The sequence below is a fragment of the Chelonia mydas genome, chromosome 4 (genome assembly GCF_015237465.2).
Source record: "Chelonia mydas isolate rCheMyd1 chromosome 4, rCheMyd1.pri.v2, whole genome shotgun sequence".
NCBI classification, from domain to species: Eukaryota; Metazoa; Chordata; order Testudines; family Cheloniidae; genus Chelonia; species Chelonia mydas.
Window position 1 is genome coordinate 115,897,523 of NC_057852.1, and position 20,297 is coordinate 115,917,819.

Sequence of the window (20,297 nt, forward strand, 5' to 3'; positions counted from 1 at the left end):
TGCATGTTTTTCTAGTGATTTTGGCTAGCTCCTGGCTTGTACTTGCTTTAAATGCATTTCTTTCCAGACAAAGCAGTGGTATGTATGTATCACGGTTCCTCAGGTTTTGACTGATGAGCTTGCTTTCCAGAATAAGACATAACCCAGGGTAACCTGCCCCTAAGCTGTAGCCACACCCTGCCTTGCCTCCGAATCGAAAGAACAAAATAATTGGAGCAGGAATTATAGTAGTTCCCCCAGGTGGGGAAAAACACTTGTCTACAGTATATGTGGATCTGTGGGTATCATGTGTAAACCACTCACTGAATTTGTCTCAGGTAGATTAGCATAGATCTAATTTTATCATTTGACTGCTTCAGAACATTACAGATACATTCACCAAGTAGAACACATCTGTTGTCCGGCAATATACAGCGTGAACATTGGATTTGCCAGACTAGATCCAATTTCTTTTAATGTAATATCTTATGTTTACATAATAAGTATTTAATGCTTATAAACCATTTCTGATATTTATCTCATTCTTAAAATTCACAAAATCTGAAATTTAAAAAGGATTGAGTTTATGATAACTAAACTCTTGGGTGCCTTTTTGCATTGTCATGAAAAACTAGCATAGATTATGAAGCAGAATTACCATTTTATTAACTTTATAAAAATCTGATCCAATCTTACTCCCACTGAAGCCATGTTGAGTTTTTCCATTTATCTCAATAGGAGCAGGATCAAGCCCTTAACTGATTTCTCATTTCAAGAAATACAGCTTAAGATCTTTTAAATTATATCACAAATGCTATTAAGCCCTGCTTCATTATTAAATAAAAGGCTGTAGCCTGCAAAGACCTAAGCAGAACTATCTTTACTCACTTGAGAAGTGCAGGATCAGGCTCTAAATATGAAAATATAGCAGACTGTGAGAATGTTTCGGTAAATTTTATAACAGCATATACTGTCTAAATAATGCTAATTGATCAGTTACCTATTCCATGTTTCTTTTGAATTTGTTGAATTTTGGGTATCTTAAACTAAAGCCAAGACTTGAGAATTAATGTGTGTATATATATTGATTAACAAAATATGAGGATGAATAATAAATTAGAAAAAGTAATATAAAAATGGTTGTGTGACAGCAGAGACAAAGTTTAAGTAAATTACCTGAAGAAACAGATCCTCAGTCTGTGTACATTGTTGTATGTTCACTGAAATCACCAAAGCTATGACAATTTACAACAGTTGAGGATCTGCCCCAGGAGGCTTAAGTTTATCTAGAAGTCACAAAGTGGTAAATTTATTCAGATTGTGTACCATTCTGGGGAGACAGTTTTGATACTAATGGGTATATCCAATGGCGTGCTGTGACAATTTTACTAAGGCACACACCAGCTCACTTGTATACTGTGGGTGGTCCAAAATGGCATCCTCCGTGCAGCACGAACTCGCACGTACACTACATGTGAGGTCACGCTGTGCGGAGATTTGTTCTACAAAATGGTGTCCTCATGGGCTGGACAGAATCATCCAGCAAATCAGATTTGGCCCACTGGTGAAAGTTGGACAATGCATAGCAGGTCAGGCATGCAGTGCATGCCTTGCATTCATAGATGGGACTCCATTGGGTATATTTGATTTCATTGAAACTATAGATCCTTAAAACAGGTTTTTACTGATTTGCCAATCGAGTTATACAAAACAAAATTTTATGGAGTTGATTGTGACAGTTCAATCAAAAATAAGTCTAAAGTTAGAAACTTGGAAATATAAATTCTAAATGGCCTTTCCAGACAGTAATTTACAGCCGGACCTTTTACACATGCACATTATCCCCAAGTATGCACTGAATGTTTCAAAGCTATTTCTGATTTTTCCTGAAATTCACCATTGTTACTACCACAGCTAACTTGCAATCATAGTTTTAATTTACTTATGAGTTCTTAGGATTCTTACCAAATGTTAAAGCAATTAAAACTTTGTATCTTATAACTCTTAACTCAGCCATCAAGCTTCTTTCTCTTGTCTGAAAAGCTGTCAATTTTGCATGATATTACAAATCATGTTATGTGAAAATTTCTAGGATATAATTGCTGCCACTGTCTTTTTGCTGTGTACAGTTTCATTTAAAAGGTAGTGTTCTGAACTAGTGTAACAAATTTTCCAGTTTCACCACTTTTAACCACTTATTGACTCAATTTATTTCTAGGCACCTAGGTTGAAACTTATTAGTGAAATCTAAGTACACATTAGCATATTTTAAAGTCATTTACAGGCTTGTTATAATCCAGTTTATATTTCCTGATAAGTATTTAACTTGGAGTAATCAAGTTGTCACTTGGGTAAATGGAAACTCATGTATCAAGGTTTTTATTATTTATCAAGTAAAACTAGTTCATAAATTATAGATAAGTTCTCCTGCTCAGTTTGAGAGTTTGTAATGGCTGCTTTCATGAGATTAATAGAAACTTCAATCCAAGGCATCTTGACTTCAAGGTGGGATGATGGGGAGTTTAGCATCTTTCTGCGTGGGCATCAGCATATTAAGACTCCAGACCACAGCCATGCTGTTTCCATGCGCTCCAAACCTGAGGCAGCAGTTTAGGGGAGCCCCGCAAATGCCAATGCCTTGGTGCAGAGCCACTGGGACCCTGCCCCCCAGCACTGTCACAGTCCCTTTCATCCCAGGATTCCGCACACACAACCGTGCCCCCCTTAATAACACCCAAATCCCCACTCACCTACTGCTCCATGGAGTAGGTGGCCATGTGAGGAGTTATGGGGAGTGGTGGCAAGGGGTGGTTAGCAGGACTTTGTGGCAATGTGGGGGGACATGGGAGATTAGTGGAGAGTGGGACGGGTGGAGGGGTCATCCATGTCCCCTATTAGTGCCCCGTCCATGTCCTCCTTGCTCAGGTCTGTCAAACAAAGACTCCCCAAGACAAACGGGCACCTCCAGCTGCAAATCGCTCCCTCTCCCTGCCCCCTGTTACAAGGAATAATTCATGTGATCTCTAAAAGCCACCTGTTTCGGTGCTAGCCACGTGGATATAAAGCCATGTCGAATGGAAGCGAACTGAATCTGCTCACCATGCACATTTTCTCAGATCAGTAAAAGGACATCAATAGAATCGTTTGCCTTTGGGTAATGTGTGGTTTCCTTCGGAAGTGTAATAGTTTTACTGACCCAGCTCTCCTGCACAGAAGAGAAACACTTCTGAATTTGCACACGTCTGTTCAGTACTGTATATAATGCACTTCCATTTCTTATTTTACAGAGATATCAAACCTGACAACATACTGCTGGATGAGCACGGTGAGTTCCTACCGTTATTTTATTCCCAACATTTCAATGTCATGGGCTGTCCCAGTGGCTCTGTGATGAGTGCTGCGTGAGTTTATCTCAGAGACCGGGTTCATGTGCCAAGTCTGGTCTTTCTCTGCAGCAACTTGTCTGTCAGGTTTGTCAGCTGTCTTGATAGGCTCCAAGTAGAGTGCTCTTCAGCCATGTGGGTGGACTCCACCCAAACAATTAACATTCACATATTCCCTCATGTATTCTTTCCCATATGTCATTCTACGAAGATTGTAGCGTTACCTATTGTCATACAAATTAGATCTTCAGTTTTGCAGCATTTCTCTCTCATTGTATAGAAGACACAGGCTGGATGTTCGAGCTTTGATAAGTAACTGGGACGACTATGTGTTATAAACTCACATACAGCTTGGATTTGTGCGTTAGCAATTTCTGGTATGAGACTGGCAGGCCATTCAAAATGGCAACCTCATCTGCCTCTATTTCCAGCCTTCTCAAGTCTTTTGATTGCAAATCTGACGACGCTTAATGTTCTGGGTTTGTTTGTTTTTAAAACCTCAGTTCCTGAAATTCTGTAATTATGTGGAAATCTCTACTTTAGTTTAAAAATATAAGGAAGTTTCTAGTCCTCATGTCTGGGGACAGGAGCCAACTCTGAGCATGCTGGAGAGGGTATGGGGGCTCCGGCTCACTCGGCCACTGTCACCAGAAGCTGAGCCTGGGGAGCGGCCTGCTGCTGCTGCAGGCAGGCGCTCTCCCAGGCAGCTGCTGTGCTGCACTGGACAGCATCCGGGAGTGGCTCTGGAGCCTGGCTGTCAGGCAAGGAGCCAGGCTGGCACAGCAGGAGTACAGAGCCTCCCTCCCAGGTAATGTGGGATGGGGAGAAGGTGACAGGGAGAATGCAGGGGCCCCGGGCTGGATATGGAGTGGGGTGGAGAGGGGAGGAGTCAGGTGGAAAGTAATGTGGGAGAGGTCACATGGAGGTGTCACGTGTTCCCCCCCTTAGCTGGTGCCCCCCTTTGTGTCCCTTCCACTAGTCGCCTATGGCAAGGCTCCTAGGCGCACGCGGGATGGTACCGCCGGCGAAGGCAGCCGAGTGAGCATGTGTAAGCCCTGGCTGTGCCGGAAGAGACCACCCAGCAGCGCAGCTGGCCAGCACAGGTGCAGCACCGCCCAAATGTCAGGCGGACCGGGTCTGCACGGGCTGGGGGCCCACTGACTGTTCTGACCTGGGGCCCGGAATTGCTGTCAGCGGGCCTGACAGTCCATATGCCACTTTTGAGGCATAAACTTAAGCTTCTTAAAGATACACATTGTGCCATGGACATTTATTTATATTTTTATTTTTAACATGTTGATTACAGAAGCTGGCAACTTTTTTGCAAAGGAATTTAACTTTTAAAATTTCTACTCAGATTTGTTTCTATTTAGAATTTCTTTATGGATGCACCTGAAAGGGCCAATTTCACAGAGCTGAAAACAATTACGAGCCACATCAGCTGAGAGGAAGAATTTAATTGGAAGAATGTGAATGATAATTGGGAATTGTTTAAGAACACTTCATGGGATACCCAAAAGCCACAATTGAGGAAGATGGCATATTGGTTTAAAAACTGACCAGGCTTACAGGGGAAGTGAAGGCAACTATAACAAATAAATATACCAAATGGCAATAAAGGGAAGTAGATAATAATGAGTATAAATCAGAAGCTAGTAATTGTAGAAAATTGATCAGGGAAGCAAAGGGATGCAAGGAGAAATCTATGGCTAGCAGAGATAAGGACAATAAGAATGAGTTTTTTAAGTATATTAGGAACAGAAAGTATCCTGACAATAGCATTGGTCTATATTATTAGATGTAAATGGTAGAATTAACAATAATAATGCAGAAAAGGCAGAAGTGTTCATAAATACTTCTATTCTGTATTTGGAGAAAAATAGATGATATAGTCTCATATGATGAAAACACTCTTTCCATTCCATTAGCTGCTGTTTAACATCCTCCTGAGAAATCTCAGGAGGATGTTAAACAGAAGCTACTAAAGTTAGACATTTTAAAATCAACAGGTTCAGATAACTTGCTTCCAAGAGTTTTAAAAGAACTGTCTGAGGAGCTCACTGGACCATTAACATTGATTTTCAATAAGTATTGGAACATAGGAGAAGTTCCAGAAAACCAAAAGAAAGCTAATGTTGTGCCAATATCTAAAAAAGATAAACAGGATGACCCAGATAATTATAGGCCTGTCAGACTGTGATGAGGGTGTTCACACCACACCAACACTGATAGGTTTAAAGTGGCTCAGAAAGGGCCAATTAACTTTACAGGAAACACCTGAGGGGAGACTTAGGCTTTACTGACACTAATTGATGATGAAGCCCAGCTGGGTTGGGGCAGGCTGAGCTTGTAGAAAGTCAGGAAGTGAGAGCAGAAGGGGGCTGTAGTGTAGCAGTCTGTAGTCATTCTCTGGCCTTGTGAGGAGAGAAGGAGGAGACCCAGGAGGAGGAAGGGAGCAGAAAAACTGAGATCCTGACCCTGATGGAGTGGTCATGGAGTGGTGATGAAAGTTGTCAGAGCAGGAGGAGGCCCAGGGAAATGGCAGAAAGGGTTGAGAAGGTACAGACGTTGGTTGCTGATTGTAGGATCCCAGAGTAGTGGGTGGGCCCAGGATCCTTTACCAGCCACTAGGAAATTGGCACAGTCTTGAACAGCAAGACTATCTGGAATGGTACAGGTACAACTGGTCTGGTGAGACTTTATTACCCCTGGAAGGGGAAAATAGTGACCCAGCCAGAGGGCCAAGCCACAGGTCACTCCTAGAGAACACCAGGGCCCACAGCACAAGCGACGAAAGGAAGGCAGCATCAGACTTGGTGGAGCTAATCCCCATACTCAGTCACAAGGGGGTGCCTGGATAATTTAGTTGTTAGTAAGGCAGCAGACACTAATCATAACTCTGTGTATGTGTTGGTCTTGGCTCTTATAACAACCCCAGCAGTGAATGTAGCCCATTACAGAGGCTGACATCAATTCAGGCCAAGCTAATGGAGTGGCTGATGCAGGACTCAATTAATAAATAATTAAAGGAAGGTAATGCAATAAATGCCACTCCACATGTGTTTAAGAAAAATAGATCCTGTCAAACTAGCTTGATCCTTTTTTTGATGAGTTTACAAGTGTGGTTGATAAACCTAGTAGTGTTTATGCAATATACTTAGACTTCTGTAAGGCATTTCACTTGGTACTGCATAACATTTTGATTAATAATCATAATGATATCAAGCTGACGTGGCACATCTTAAATGGATTAAAATGTGGCAACATGTAATTGTAAACAAGGAATCATAATAATCAAGCAGGTGTGTTTCTAGTGGGGCCCTGCAGGGATTGTTTCTTGGTCCTCTGCGTGCTGCTCCCACCCCAAGCACTGCCTTCGCAGTTCTCATTGTCCGGAAACAGTGGCCAATGGGAGCTACAGGGGTAGCACCTGCCGGCAGAGGCAGCTTGCAGAGCCGCCTGCCACTCCTCCACCTAAGAGCAGTTGGGACAGGTCACCACTTGTAGGAAGCCACCTGTGGTGAGCAGCTCCTGGATCTGGCACTGCACCCGCTCCCGTGCTTGCTCCCACACCCAAATTCCTTTCCAGAGCCCGCCCCAATCCTTTGCCGGTCCCACACCAACCAAACTATAAACGGGACTTTCAATGAAGATCAGAAATACTGGTTTATAGAGCTTTCTGGTTGGAGAAGTGCTGTATAAAACAGCTTTTACTGTATTTAGCTTAACAAAGAGAAGATTAAAGAGTGACTTGATTACAATCCATAAGTGTCTACATGGGGAACAAATATTTAATGACGGTCTCTTCAGTCTAGCAGAGAAAAGTATAACACAATCCCCAATGGTTAGAAGTCAAAGCTAGACAAATTCAGACTAGAAATAAAGCATACATTTTTAACAGTGAGTAATTAACCATTGGAACAACTTACCGAGGGTCACAGTGGATTCTCCATCACTGCAAATTTTTAAATCAAGATGGGATTTTTTTCTAAAAGATATGCTCTAGGAATTATTTTGGGGAAATTCTATAGCCCGTGTTATACAGGAGGTCAGACTAGATCAGGGTTCTCAAACTGGGGGTCGGGACCCCTCAGGGGGTCGCGACGTTATTACATGGGGGGTCGCAAGCTGTCAGCCTCCACCCCAAACCCCGCTTTCCATCCAGCATTTATAATGGTATTAAATATATAAAAAAGTGTTTTTAGTTTATAAGGGGGGGTCACACTCAGAGGCTTGCTATGTGAAAGGGGTCCCCAGTACAAAAGTTTGAGAACTCCTGGATTATATGATCAAAATGGTCCCTTCTAGCCTTGAAGTCTATGAAATCTGTATATTTTGGGACAGTTTATGACTTCCCTTCTAGTCACATAGGCCTTCATCAATGGTCCTCTCCTCTTTTTAATTATTTTTTCCAGAAGCTGGGAATGGGTGACAGGATCACTTGATGATTACCTGTTCTGTTCATTCCCTCTGACGCACTTGGCATTGGCCACTGTTGGAAGACAGGATACTGGGCTAGATGGACCTTTGGTCTGACCCACTATGGCCATTCTTATGTTCCACATCTTTATCATTTCATGGTCTCGTGCATTTTGGGTTAAAGTATCATTTCTTTGCTAGAGAGTCTCAGACCTACTTCTACACCTTGGATCTGTCTTGCACTGTCCAATTTTGCCGCTCTCACTATCCAGAAACAAACAATATAGATATATTGTTTGGTACAATATTGTACCTAAGATCTGTAATAGGTGCCAGGATACAATGTTTGATGATGTTTTTCACAATTACCCTGAATATCCTCTTAATTTTGTTCAGGATGTCATTTAGAAGGCATTTATAGACAGAAGTTATGAAGCTAGAGAGAAGGGTCACAGTGTTCTTAACTTTTTGAACCAATATGAAAAATTCTAGACTTTGCACTTCAACGTTTTCCTTCATTACTTTTCCTATATGTGACTGCTGTAGCAAAAATACATAGAGTATTGTGGGTAAGATTGATTTGACTAATGGAGGAGACTAACAAGAGAAGTGGTGCATTCTTCATCTCTTGAAGTCTTCAAATCCAGACTGCATACCTTTCTGGAAGATATGCTTTACTTAGATACGAGATATTGGGCTCAGTAGGGAAGTAACTGGCTGAAATTCTATGACAGGAGGTCAGAGTACAAGAGATCAGAGTAGACCACCGGATGGCCGTAAAGTATATGAAACTATGAAGTCTCTTTGGAATTATCTCTTAGTAATAGTGTACCTTGGAACAGCATTTTCCCCTCACCCTCTCCCTCTCTTGATACCGGGATTCAACAGTGTTGCCCTGAGCTCCTTAGAAGACGCTTTACTTCTCCACAAACACACTGAATCTTTTTGATATAATCAGGTCCACTTTAACAAATTACCTCGGAATGTCCATCACTCAGTAAGGATCTGTGCTATTATCCTCTTTCTGCTAGTGGATCTCTTGGCAATTTCACCTAACAACAGGCAGGGCAACACTTCTGTATCTCAGAGAGGTATTGTGAAGCTTAAGGCTGTATGACGATATCATGCCATTGAGGCACCGCCCTGAGCAGAGTGGCACCATCCCGGGGGGAACATGGGGAATGGAAAGTGCTTTCTGGCACACAGAGAGTGTGTGCGCGTTGCATCCTTTGGGATGATACAGACTGCTATCCCCCAGCAACCAGCCCAATGCAGAAGAGGGACAGAAACATGGCCTCAGCTGCTTCGTACTCCCTCTGGGGCAATTAGCATCTTTGAAGAGGCAGAGAAGGAAGGGAGTTCAGGGGCTCAGATTGACCCAGGCACTTATGTCTGGCCTCTACACAAGTGCCAGGCAAAACTAGTCCTTGCTGTTCATAAGCACTTGAGATCCCCTGCTGAGAGGTGCTATGTATATGCATGGACAGTGTTACTGCTTTTGTACATCTACTGCAAGATGTAAAGAAATTAGGAAAAACACATCTTCCTGGTTTTTCTCCTTAATTTATGAAAAGACATGTCTACTACATGGTATCCACAAATGTGCAGACCTCTGGTACAGTATGTGGGGTGTAGTTTTAGCTTTGTTAAATGAAAAAATAAATATAATAAAAGAAAGAGAGAAAACAATGCAGCATAAGAGTGACAATTTGAATTGTAAATCAAATATTTGCATCAGTCTGGGTGGATATTATGTGATAGATATTCTGTGACAGGCCATCAGTCTGGTACTCTAACAGGGACAATCACTGGTGATGCTATCATTTGAGTTACAGAGCTCAATATTTATCTGCCAAAGAAATAATGAGGATATTATTCTACAGCAATCCATGTAGTTTTTCATTCTACTGTGCATTTTGAAGTGCTTATATCTGTTGCCATTAGCACCACAAGATTGGCAAGCTGGTTGTACGAAGTATGATTATCTTTTTCAATAAGGCATTTCCCATAGTCTTTAACTACCAGAAATGAACTGGCTAGGTGTGGTGCTGGGTACCAGAACTCAGAGCAACTCATTCACTACACACCCAACGAATGCAGGGTTCCTACAGACAACAGCCTCCTTCACTATACAACTCGGATTCAGCCCCAGAGCGAAGTCCATCCTGTGCACTGAATGAGATAGGGGTTCTGTGGAAAAAATAGTGCGTAATCATGTAATTAAAGACTGTCCCATAATTCATACACAAGGAGGCTGAATTAAAGTTGCACATGTAACCTTAATTCTGGCATTTTCCTAACTTTTCAATGCTTGACTTTGCAACCTTAACATTAATAACATGTAGTTTTTATTTGTGTGTAATCTTATACAAGCTCTTTGGGACAGGGACCATTACTTTTCTGTTTGTACAGTACCTAGCACAATGGACCTCTGATCCACAACTGGGGCCCCAAGGCACTACTATAATACAAATCAATAATACATCAATCTTCTTTTTATACTGTGCACATTACCCAAAGCATCTGAGCACCTGACCAGCCATGGACTGTTGGGAGCTTACGCCCTACGATAGCTGGGGAAAAAATGCTAAACAACATTGGAAAACTGCACAGCTACAGATTATCCAAGTTACGTGGGGATTTCAGTGCTCAATTCCAATTAATTTAAATGGAAGCTCTGAAAATTTCAGCCATAGTTCTACCCTTGGTAACTGATAAGGTATCATGCTTTGAAACAGTCACTGGATCATCAGGCTAGATCATCATATGCTATTTGACAAACACACTAGAATGCTTTCAGCATCACACACATCTGGGGGCAGTCTGCAACTGAATACTGTTGTGGATTCAATGGTTAGGGTCTTTAATTTTGCACTGACAAAGAAAATTTTCTATATAAAAGAAAATTAATATGAAGCTTTAAGTTGAGTCCTAGCATAATTCATTTGTGTTTTATTCTATTCAATTAAGTAGATAGCAATATTAGAAATCTAGTACTATACAGGAATGAAAGTGGTGATAACTTTGGTAACAGGTTACTCTACAGTGACTGTTTTCAGAGTAGCAGCCGTGTTAGTCTGTATCCGCAAAAAGAAAAGGAGTACTTGTGGCACCATAGAGACTAACAAATTTATTTGAGCATAAGCTTTCGTGAGCTACAGCTCACTTCATCGGTTGCATACAGTGGAAAATACAGTGGGCAGATTTTATATACACAGAGAACATGAAACAATGGGTGTTACCATACAGACTGTAACAAGAGTGATCAGGTAAGGTGAGCTATTACCAGCAGGAGAGCGGGGAGGGGGGACGGACGGGGGGACGACGACCTTTTGTAGTGATAATCAAGGTGGGCCATTTCCAGCAGTTGACTAGAACAGTATGGGGGGAAATAAACAAGGGGAAATAGTTTTACTTTGTGTAATGACACATCCACTTCCAGTCTTTATTCAACCCTGAGTTAATTGTATCCAGTTTGCAAATTAATTCCAATTCAGCAGTCTCTCGTTGGAGTCTGTTTTTGAAGTTTTTTTGTTGAAGAATTGCCACTTTTAGGTGTGTAATCGAGTGACCAGAGAGACTGAAGTGTTCTCTGACTGGTTTTTGAATGTTATAATTCTTTCAATGAAGTCACACAAATGAGGGTCATTCTTGTCAGTTGCCAGCTTGTGCAGATCAAGGAGTGACTGGTTCACATTCTTTTCCAGGTGCAAGGCACACTGCATCACATAGGGCTTCTGGGAGTGTAGAACTGTGTTCTATGTGTGTCAATCCAGCCTGGCAGCCAACTACAGTGCTGTCATCCTCATTTGCTCTCTCATGGTTTTAACACCAAAAATCCATTACAGAGTTAGCATTGCTTCCTCCGTTCCCACAGCTACATGTTAACTGTGCTTCCTAGCTTGTTCTCCCTCCATTTTGTGTGCCCCAGCATGGTGCATGACACCAGTAGTCAACAGGCATGTCCACACAGTCTGCTGGGGCACACAAGGTAGGAGTCAAGGCATCAGCCAGATGAACAGGACTGAGTCAGCCACAGCCTGCAGTGATTTGTCCTACTGAAAAACTTAATGGTGGCAGGCTTGGACCATCCAACTCAATTCATTATGTTCAAATCAGAATGGTGAGTGAGAGTATGAGAGCACCTGCCTACTTCCGCTACATACCCTTTGTCCTACACCCTGCTGTCAAATAACTGGTCATTTGGTGCCTGTCTGCTGACTTCACACGCACTCCTGTCAGTCTGAGTCTTATGGTTACTGAATCAGAAACAAATGGAATTTTCTTGTATAGCCTCTTTCTTCCTGGCTTCCTCCCTGCCTGGGGAGACCCAGAAAAGGACCAGGATGAAGGGGTCACTATAATCTGAAGAGAACCTGAAGGTAGACAGGTGCCACAAATACATGAAGGTGTTGGGGAGGGGACTGGTTATAGATGGGAGATGTACCCATATATCTCCACATAACCCCCACAAAACCTAGGGCTGTTCCTGAACAAAAGCTACTGCCCCTGAAAAAATGTTGTCAGTAGCAGCCATGGTAGAAGCAGGAACAGGGGTACCACTAAATGGAGCTCAGCACTGGGAACCATTCCACAAACAAGAGAGTGGAGCCCTCTGATACCTAAAGAGCAGCACAAGGGTTGATTCCATCATTTTGATGGCAACAGTTGCATTCCATTATTTTCCAACTACCTGGGCAGACCATTTAGTTTTTATTAAGAGGCACAAATCTTCCATTTCATTTCTTTGTATTAGCATCTAAATATCAATGAAGCAGGGAGGATTCATGTGCATATGCATGTCTTAAGTTCTATTTATACTTTGTTTCATTTAATTTCAGGGCATGTTCACATCACTGACTTTAACATAGCGACTATAGTCAAAGGATCAGAAAAGGCTTCCTCTATGGCTGGCACTAAGCCCTATATGGGTAAGTTTTAAAGACCATTGTAAAAATACATACAGCATATTTCAATGAAGTGTGTCTAAACAAGGATGTTATGGTGTGCATGTATGATAACTCTAAGCAACTTGTTACTTGTGCTTTAGTGCAACTGGAAATGCATTAAGGATGCAGAAATAGAGGACGAGTATGGTTTTGCAAAACTTTTACTCAGCAGTAGCTTTGGTTCAAACCAACGTCTCATTTCTTCTGAATCCCCCGAGTTTGAAGATATGGATAAATGACTAGTTTTGTTCCTATTTCCACCATTTGGGAATATCAACTTTAAACACTTTAAACACATGCTCATGTGCTTAACGAGTTGGGGCCTTACTGAGTATCTCATGAGCGTGACAGCCCCAGCCCCAGAGCACCGTGAGGGTGGGTGTTGCGGCCACAGCATCCCCGGCCCTGAAGCGATGCGAGGGCGGGTGGCGCAGCCACAGGGAGACTGGAGTCGCTGCCACACGGAGCGGGAAGCAGGAAGGGAGAGTTGGGGGGGGGGGGGGACAGGGCAGAACAGGGGTGGAACCATGCCTGGCTGTTTGGGGAGGCACAGTGTCTCTCAGCCTATTATACTTGCTGGCCATGCTGCTAGTGACCTTTTAAAAAACTCTCTTCTGGTGAGAATGAGGTGGGAGAGATGAGAAACAAGCTGCAGCAGGGTTAAGGGCAGCAGGGAGAAGAGGTCTTCCTAGGTGGAAGGCTGTTCTTCTCCCCTTAGGGGAAATAATCAAGTTAACTTCTGTTTGGGGAAGGGTTGGCAACCAGAAGCCAGTGTAATAAGGCATCGCCCCAGGGATGGGGCAGGGAACTGTATTTCTTTTGTGTTGTGAGTTTAGGGTTTTTTTGCTTAAGAGAAGTACTCATGCATAACCTGAGACCCACCTTGTAAATATTTAAAAATAAACCAAAGTGAAGAATTAAAAACCTCCAGAGTAGGACTGATTGACTCCAGGCCACAACCACCAGAGGGAGAATTTCAAAACAATCTGAGTAACCATTCAGATTTTAGCGCACTCACAAGAGTTATGTTTAAACCTTTTAAAATTGTGGGGATGGAATTCCTCTAGCTGTTTTTCTATATTGGTGGATGCACAGTATAAAAAATGTACACTTTCTTAAATACTGTTTTTAATTTGGGTCCTCCAAAGATTTAGTGGGTACCATGCACTACCTTGATTGAAAACTTGATTGAGACTATTGTGAGCCACACCACATCAGTAGTTTGATCTCAAGCTCTGAGGGGAAAAAAAGCCCAAAACAAACACACACAAAAAAACCCTGCAACTATATCTTATATCTCCAGAACACTGGTGGGCAACTGAGGCCTATGGGCCACACGCAGCCCATCAGGGTAATCCGCAGGCAGGCCGTCAGGCAGTTAGTTTACATTTTCACAGCTGGCTGCAGGTCCCAGTGGCTGCGGTTTGCCATTCCCTCAGGGACTTACTGGCCGCCGCTTCCAGCAGGTCCTATTGGCTGGGACTGGAGAACTACAGCCACTGGGAGCTGCGGCCGGCCGCGCAAATGTAAACAAACTGTCTGGCGACCAGCCAGTGGATTACCCTGATGGGCCATGTGTGGCCCACAGGCCACAGGTTGCCCACCACTGCTCCAGCACCTGTGCCTCAAATGACTCCAAGTTTGGGTCACTAACTCCACACTGCAACCTCTTAAGGCACATCAACTTTCAAAGAAATACAACTAAGCATGTCAATTTTAGAGGATTTAGAAAGGTCCGTCTTTAAATAGATGTTATGAAGCAACCTTAACTTATAGTGAGGCTGCCATGCCACTATAGTGTACAAATTATTGTTACTTAAATTCTTCACTAAGACTCCTGAATACTGGAGATCCTTCAGCGGCCTCAGATAAATGAAAAATAGAGGGAAGAGGGGTTATTGATTTAAATGTAAAAATGAATAAAACAATAACTGTCAAATCTTCTTTTATATTTAATTAAATGAATTTTATTATATCCTTAAATTTTTAATCTTCAGTGGGCTGCAGAAATTTATATTGAAAATGCACAACTGTTATATAAGCGATCAGGGGAAAGCTGGAGGTTTGGGTATTTGGTGAGTGGACAGGTGGGGTTTTAGCTTTGGTATGATGTGGCAGATTATCTGGGTGTGTGGAATTGGCAGATTATCTGGGTGTGTGGAATAAACAGATTGTCTGGATGTTCAAATGACCTGCAGTGAATTGGTTAAAAATATTGATTCAGTCTGTCTGCACCCTCAGGCAGATCCCACTTCCTGAGTTCATACTTGGTTCATGTTTGGAAGTGTTTCTTCACGTAAGAGCTAGAAACATAACTTTGGATTCTGCAAGACAATTCTGCAGTAAAGGATGAGTACACAAGGCTCTGCTGTGAGTTTATTGACTACATACTGCTACTCTAGGGGCCAGCTTGTGCATTTAAACCAATGGCCTGCACTAGCCACCGTCTCCTGGAATTTCCAAGAATGCAAGAGGAGCAACATATGCTCCTCCCTATAGTTGGCACAATCCATAGACCAGTGCAGGAGGAAGCAAAATGCCTCTCAATCCCCCTCGAGGGCAGCTAGTGATGCTAGCGAGGAGCATTTCTTGTACTCAGTAATGTATGTGGTAATACAAATAAATAATAATAATAACGGCTGCAATTATGGTTAGAGCCCACTTCATACACCCTGCCTCCTTGTGCCCAGTACAGGGACTGGCCACACCAGTATCTAAAGAGATTCTTCCTAAATCTCTTAATTACCCCATTCCCTTATCATTCTGCCTCCTCATCTTTGATTTAACATTAAGATAAATAGCTTTGGTATCCTCTCTCTTTTCTATTCCTTTCAGAATTTAGTTCAATTACACAGCATAGAGTCTGATTCCTCCCTCTCCCCGACCCCCCACCCAAAAAACAAAACAAAACACCAGAAAAACCTCAGTACAAAAGAAATGGCAAAATAGAAATGCTATCTAGCCTTTTAACGAGAGATTATCAAGCCCCTCCGTCATCCTGCTTTCTTTCTACTGTATCTTCCCCTACTGTACCAAAATACAGCAAAAGCCACCAGTTCAAAGCCTTCTCTACTCTGCCTGTCAGAGGAGTTTCAAGCCTGGGATTCATTTGTAAATGTGAGAAAGAATTTTTTGCATAGCTAGTAGGGCTTTTTGAACTGTTAAAATTATCTGTTTCAGTGTGAGAAGTGAGGAGTGTGGATGCTCTGCAGATTATGATGTGCATCGAGGCTTCAAAAAAACACCACTATGACAGACAGGGCCTGATCCTGATCTCACTTGTCCTGGTTTTGCCTTTGTAACTTCACTGAGTTTGCTTGATTTACTCCTGATTTATGTGGGTTAAGTCAGAGGACAATCAGACCCTTAGCAAAATGCTAAAAATTAATTGCAACATTGGTATCAAAGTTCTGTTTTTTATTTATGCTAGTTATTTGAAACAACAATATTTTCTAAAAAGTTTTCAGGCTCTGCCACAGACTTTCTATATACTCTTGGGCAAGTCACTTACACCAGGTCTAAAGTAGGAGAGGAGCCCATGCTTTAAAACATGTTGGGGAACATGCTTTAACATAATTTTAAACAGGACTTTGCACCTAATATAGACAGGGTAAGTTGTGTTTTAAAAATGTGTTAGTTGGTTGTGGTCAATACTGGTTGAGGTCAATGCACTTTAAAACACAGCCTATTTTCCCAGTCTAGACATTGCCTTCGCATCTGATTCTGCACCATTATCTTAGTACAACTTCATGCAATGGTTTCAGAATCTGGCCCTAAACTTCTCTATGCCTGTCTCCCTATCTATAAAATAAGTGCCTTCTTATTCACTGGAGCAGATCCCAAGGAGCACACTGCACCTCTGCTTCAGGGATTGCCCTGACTACATACCAATTCATTTCAAAAAACAAATAAACGTTTTTGTTCGTAAAGCCGTGTTAGATTGAAACTTTAGCTACTTTAGACAGTCTCTCCCTGCATTTTACCCCAGTAGCTGATGTTTTCAAGTGATCTTCATGCATAGACACAAGTAAAATACATTGCAATTGTAACCCCCATTTAAAGTTTGCCATTTCCTGGAACACTTTACTGAGCCTCTAGGGGGTCTTACCCTGTGGACTACAATAATAATGGCTCCCGGAGCCCTCTGACACCATTTCCCTGCATGCTTGGAGTCAGAGATGGGGACAAAATGGGCTAGAAACTTCTGCTGAGGCCAATAGGGATTGAGCAGTTTGCTGGGCCAATGAATAGCTGGGGCTTCTCAGCCCCTCACTGGGATGGGATTGCCTGACTCAGACAGAGAGAAGAGACTAGTTTTAGTTGCAGGTACAGTTTAGCGCTTTGAGTTTTGCGCTGAGAAGAAAGCAGAATAGCTCAGGGAGTCTCTGATTAACTCCCCTCCCCACCAAGGGAATCTTTTAACTACAGTGGGGTCTAATGCATGGGTCAGGCAGTTCCAGCCCTGTGGAGATCAGTGTCCAGAGCACTCCCAAGAAATATATATTAGAAATCATGTTTCTCACCTACTGCTCAGTTTTTGAAAAATTTAGTTCCAAATCTCCTACATCAGCTGTAGCTTGAGGGTGCTGATTGGAAAAACAATCACTACAATTTTTTATTGTCAGAACACCTCAGAAAACGGATAGGCTTGCAGGCTGTCATGCCCCTCTACTCTGGCAGTCACTGGAGGAGGTCACTTCATATGTCAGATCTTTTATTTAGTGGCTGGCTTTTGACAGGCATATCTGCTACCAACAACTAACTGAAATGTTTTAGTGACATGGGTCACATCAAACCTGCAGTGTGCATATCTGTGAGGAGAATAAGAGTGTGATGATCCTTACTGGAGAGATTTTACTTCTTGTAAGGTCACTATCTCAAGTCCACAGCTGGAATATGACTTTCATTTTTACTTCCTTCGGGTGATTACTTGGTCTTGAGTGTGCTTAAAAAGTTTTGGTATTTCATGGAGGAAGATGCTGTGTAACTGCTAGGCATTTCCAACATCAACAGAGCTTTCTTAGCAACAAGAGAAGGTCTTGGACCAAATTTTTAAAGAGAAAGGAGTTAAGAACATAGAGGTAAATGGTAATTGGGATAAAGTACAAAATGGTGTTACAAAAGGTAGATCATGCCAGACCAACCAGATCTCTTTTTTAAAAAGATAACTGATTTTTTAGACAAAGGAAATGCAGCAGATCTCATCTACCTGGACTTCAGTAAGGCATTTGATACAGTTCTATGTGGGAAATTATTAGTTAAATTGGAGAAGATGGGAATTAATATGAGAATTGAAAGGTAGATGATGAACTGGTTAAAGGAGACACTACCATGGGTCATACTGAAAAGTGAACTGTCAGGCTGGAGGGACATTACTAGTGGAGTTCCTCAGGGACTGATTTTAAGACCAATCTTATTTAACATTTTCTTTAATGACCTTGGCACAAAAAGTGGGAGTATGCTAATAAAATTTGTGGATGACGCGAAGTTGGAAGGTATTGCCAATACAGAGGAGGACCAGAATATCATACAAGAAGATCTGGACAATCTTGAAAACTGGAGTAATAGAAATGGGATGAAATTTAATAGTGTGAAATGCAAAGTCATGCACTAGGGACTAACCAGAAGAATTTTTGCTATAAGCTGGGGGTTGGAAGCAACAGAGGAGAAGAAAGACCTGAGTGTAATAATTGATCACAGGATGACTATGAACTGTCAATGTGATGTGGTTGTGAAAAAGGCTAATGCAGTCTTAGGATGCATCAGAAGAGCTAATTCCAGTAGAGACAGGGAAGTGTTAGCATCATTATACAAGGCACTGGTGAGACCTCATCTGGAATACTTGGTGCAATTCTTGTCTCCCATGTTTAAACAAGATGAGAATTCAAACTGGAACAGGTGCAGGGAAAGGTTAATAGGATGATCAGAGCAATGGAAAACCAACCTTATGAGAGGAGACTCAAGGAGCTTGTCTTGTTTAGCCTAACCAAACGAAGGCTGAGGGGAGATATGATTGCTCTCTATAAATACATCAGAGGGATAAATACCAGGGAAGAAAAGGAGTTAGTTAAGTGCCAATGTTGACACAAGAACAAATGAATATCAAATATGCTCAAAATCCTGAGATGGGACACTATACGGAAAGGGCTCTGAGTTACAATAGAGAATTCTTTCCCAGGTGTCTAGCTGGTGAGTCTTGCTGACATGCTCAGAGTCAAACTGATTGCCATATTTGCAATCAGGATGGAATTTTCCCCAAGGTCAGATTGGTAGAGATCCTGGGGGGCAGGGTTTTCACCTTTCTCTGCAGCATGAGGTACAGGTCACTTGCATGTTTGAACTAGAGTAAATGGTGGATTCTCTGTAACTTGAAGTCTTTAAATCATGATCTGAGGACTTCAGTAACTCAGCCAGAGGGAAGGGGTCTATTACAGGAGTGGGTGAGGTTCTATGACCTGCATTGTGCAGGAGATCAGAATAGATGATCACAATGGTCCCTTCTGGCTTTAAAGTCGATGAATCTACAAGTTATTAACTGTACAAAGTGGTCCTCAGATATGGGTTGCCGTCAACATTTTACTACATAAAATATCAAATCCTATTATAGGGCATGCCTGTTCATAATATTGATGCGATGTCCCTCCAATATGTTTAGTTAATTTTTAAAAGTATTAAAATGTGTGAATTATCTTAATTCTATATATCATTTTATTTATTTTTCATAAACATTAACATTATTCGAGTCCTACAAATCTCTATTTAGTGACTGAACTATAACTCTGTTTTGTTTGGCAGAGTTTCTACACGTATATGTTCGTTACATCATCCATTAGAGTTTGTAGAGGATAGTTCAGTTCCCACATAGAGGTTTCCTATTGTTTTCTCTTCTGTTTCAGTTATCTGAATAATGCAGCCTGGCTTCATTTAATATCAAACTAATAAAATAACTTTCAGGACTCAAATCCACCTAACAAATTACAGAGCCAATAAAATCTACAGTACATTACCTGAAAAAGTCATAAATACATCTAGCTACCCCTTGCATGCTGGTTATCTCTGATTTCCATAGCTCATTTTAGAGGTCATTGTCCCACTGAATTATGACTGTTCAATTGACAATGTTAGAGAAATTTGGATTTACAAGGAGTCCTATTCAACATTTAATATACATTGAGTCAGGCATATATTAATAGTGCATAGAAGTACTATCAGAGGCAGAAGAAAGCTAGTTAATGTTCTGAAATCAACCTTAAACCTCACAGGTAAAGCAAAAATATCATGTAGGACTGAATTCTATTCTGATGTAATTACATTGGGTGAAGTGTAGAACACTGGGTGTGAATGTGGTGTGGGATTTTTAAAAAACGCTCAGCACTGGCCTAATTCTGCTCTCACTGAAACTAATGAGAGGTTTTGGCATTTGCTGCTTTGGGAGCTAATTTGGGCCAATGTTTCAGCACTTTTGGAAATCCCACCCTTAGCCTATAACATTTAATGGTTTGACTGCTGATCTATCAGTGGTTTTTGGAATGCAAGAAAAAGTCATGATTCCTGCAAGAGCAAGTTA

At 41.8% G+C, this 20,297-nt stretch overlaps 1 protein-coding gene across 1 annotated transcript in view; it reads left to right on the forward strand.

Annotated features, from left to right (window-relative positions):
• STK32B (serine/threonine kinase 32B) overlaps positions 1 to 20,297 on the forward strand; it is a 257,967-nt gene that overhangs the window by 180,426 nt on the left and 57,244 nt on the right. The window contains exons 5-6 of the mRNA XM_037898079.2: positions 3,267 to 3,304; positions 12,623 to 12,712. Of these exons, the coding sequence (XP_037754007.1) occupies positions 3,267 to 3,304; positions 12,623 to 12,712 (128 nt within the window). The remainder of the gene's footprint in view (positions 1 to 3,266; positions 3,305 to 12,622; positions 12,713 to 20,297) is intronic.